Here is a 2215-nt window from a genome sequence, read left to right as displayed (position 1 = left end):
CACCCACAGGACACACAACATGTGTCCAGCCACCCACAGGACACACAACATGTGTCCAGCCACCCACAGGACACACATGTGTCCAGCCACCCACAGACCACACAACATGTGTCCAGCCACCCACAGACCACACAACATGTGTCCAGCCACCCACAGACCACACAACATGTGTCCAGCCACCCACAGACCACACAACATGTGTCCAGCCACCCACAGGACACACAACATGTGTCCAGCCACCCACAGACCACACAACATGTGTCCAGCCACCCACAGGACACACATGTGTCCAGCCACCCACAGACCACACAACATGTGTCCAGCCACCCACAGACCACACAACATGTGTCCAGCCACCCACAGACCACACAACATGTGTCCAGCCACCCACAGGACACACAACATGTGTCCAGCCACCCACAGACCACACAACATGTGTCCAGCCACCCACAGACCACACAACATGTGTCCAGCCACCCACAGACCACACAACATGTGTCCAGCCACCCACAGACCACACAACATGTGTCCAGCCACCCACAGGACACACATGTGTCCAGCCACCCACAGACCACACAACATGTGTCCAGCCACCCACAGGACACACAACATGTGTCCAGCCACCCACAGACCACACAACATGTGTCCAGCCACCCACAGGACACACATGTGTCCAGCCACCCACAGGACACACATGTGTCCAGCCATTCAATAAAATCGCAAAAATGTTATGTACTTTCCATAACATTTTAATGTTAATAATAAATCACAATATTCTTCTTCATTCATTTGAGATGTGACGTGAGGCGTCGTGTTTGTTGGTCATGTGACGTGAGGCGTCGTGTTTGTTGGTCATGTGACGTGAGGCGTCGTGTTTGTTGGTCATGTGACGTGAGGCGTCGTGTTTGTTGGTCACGTGACGTGAGGCGTCGTGTTTGTTGGTCACGTGACGTGAGGCGTCGTGTTTGTTGGTCACGTGACGTGAGGCGTCGTGTTTGTTGGTCACGTGACGTGAGGCGTCGTGTTTGTTGGTCACGTGACGTGAGGCGTCGTGTTCGTTGGTCACGTGACGTGAGGCGTCGTGTTCGTTGGTCACGTGACGTGAGGCGTCGTGTTCGTTGGTCACGTGACGTGAGGCGTCGTGTTCGTTGGTCACGTGACGTGAGGCGTCGTGTTCGTTGGTCATGTGACGTGAGGCGTCGTGTTCGTTGGTCATGTGACGTGAGGCGTCGTGTTCGTTGGTCATGTGACGTGAGGCGTCGTGTTCGTTGGTCATGTGACGTGAGGCGTCGTGTTCGTTGGTCATGTGACGTGAGGCGTCGTGTTCGTTGGTCATGTGACGTGAGGCGTCGTGTTCGCTGGTCATGTGACGTGAGGCGTCGTGTTCGTTGGTCATGTGACGTGAGGCGTCGTGTTCGCTGGTCATGTGACGTGAGGCGTCGTGTTCGCTGGTCATGTGACGTGAGGCGTCGTGTTCGCTGGTCATGTGACGTGAGGCGTCGTGTTCGCTGGTCATGTGACGTGAGGCGTCGTGTTCGCTGGTCATGTGACGTGAGGCGTCGTGTTCGCTGGTCATGTGACGTGAGGCGTCGTGTTCGCTGGTCATGTGACGTGAGGCGTCGTGTTCGCTGGACACCTGCAGCAAACAATCAGGGACATGACTGTCTATATAAGACAACAATCAGGATGTGACATCAGGAAGCAACAGTTTGGAACCTATGACTATCTGGGAGCGACAATCAGGGGGTATGGCGATCTATATGAGGCAGCAACAATCAGGGATATGACTATCTGGTAGCAACAATCAGGGATATGACTATCTGTCAGCAACAATCAGGGATATGATTGTCTGTATCTAGCAACAAAAATCACGGCTATGTCTGTCTATATCTGTCAGCAACATTCTGGTACATGACAGTCTATTGATCAAAAACGTTCGTCTGAGCTTCCCTCCGAACATTCGAAAAATGTTTGCACTAGGCTCTTGCAATTAAACTGTGAATAGAATGTTCGCCATTTTCTGCCTGGAAGCCAATTCTCGTTCCAGAGGGAAGTCATGATTGAACAATTGGATTACGCATGCAAGCGTCAAATTTGCTCAACCCGGGAAGGTCACTACACTAAACATCAGAGACACTGATTTTGAATAATAGAGTAACAAAAACGTATTTAAAATTTGACTGTGATGCTGAATAATTTTTGCCATGACAACTAA

At 51.7% G+C, this 2215-nt stretch overlaps 1 protein-coding gene across 1 annotated transcript; it reads right to left on the bottom strand.

The window, feature by feature from the left end:
* Window positions 1–781: 781 nt before the first annotated feature.
* On the bottom strand, window positions 782–1606 carry LOC123769326 (serine-aspartate repeat-containing protein I-like). The gene has a single exon (XM_045760437.2). The coding sequence runs from the start codon at window positions 1604–1606 to the stop codon at window positions 782–784; it is 825 nt and encodes a 274-aa protein (XP_045616393.2).
* Window positions 1607–2215: the final 609 nt, after the last annotated feature.

The sequence above is a fragment of the Procambarus clarkii genome, chromosome 66 (genome assembly GCF_040958095.1).
Source record: "Procambarus clarkii isolate CNS0578487 chromosome 66, FALCON_Pclarkii_2.0, whole genome shotgun sequence".
Taxonomy (NCBI): Eukaryota; Metazoa; Arthropoda; class Malacostraca; order Decapoda; family Cambaridae; genus Procambarus; species Procambarus clarkii.
This window is presented reverse-complemented; position numbering and strand designations above follow the sequence as displayed.

Coding starts and splice junctions, on each gene's coding strand:
- LOC123769326 (XM_045760437.2), bottom strand. CDS start 1,606: ATGACCAGCGAACACGACGCCTCACGTCACATGACCAGCGAACACGAC.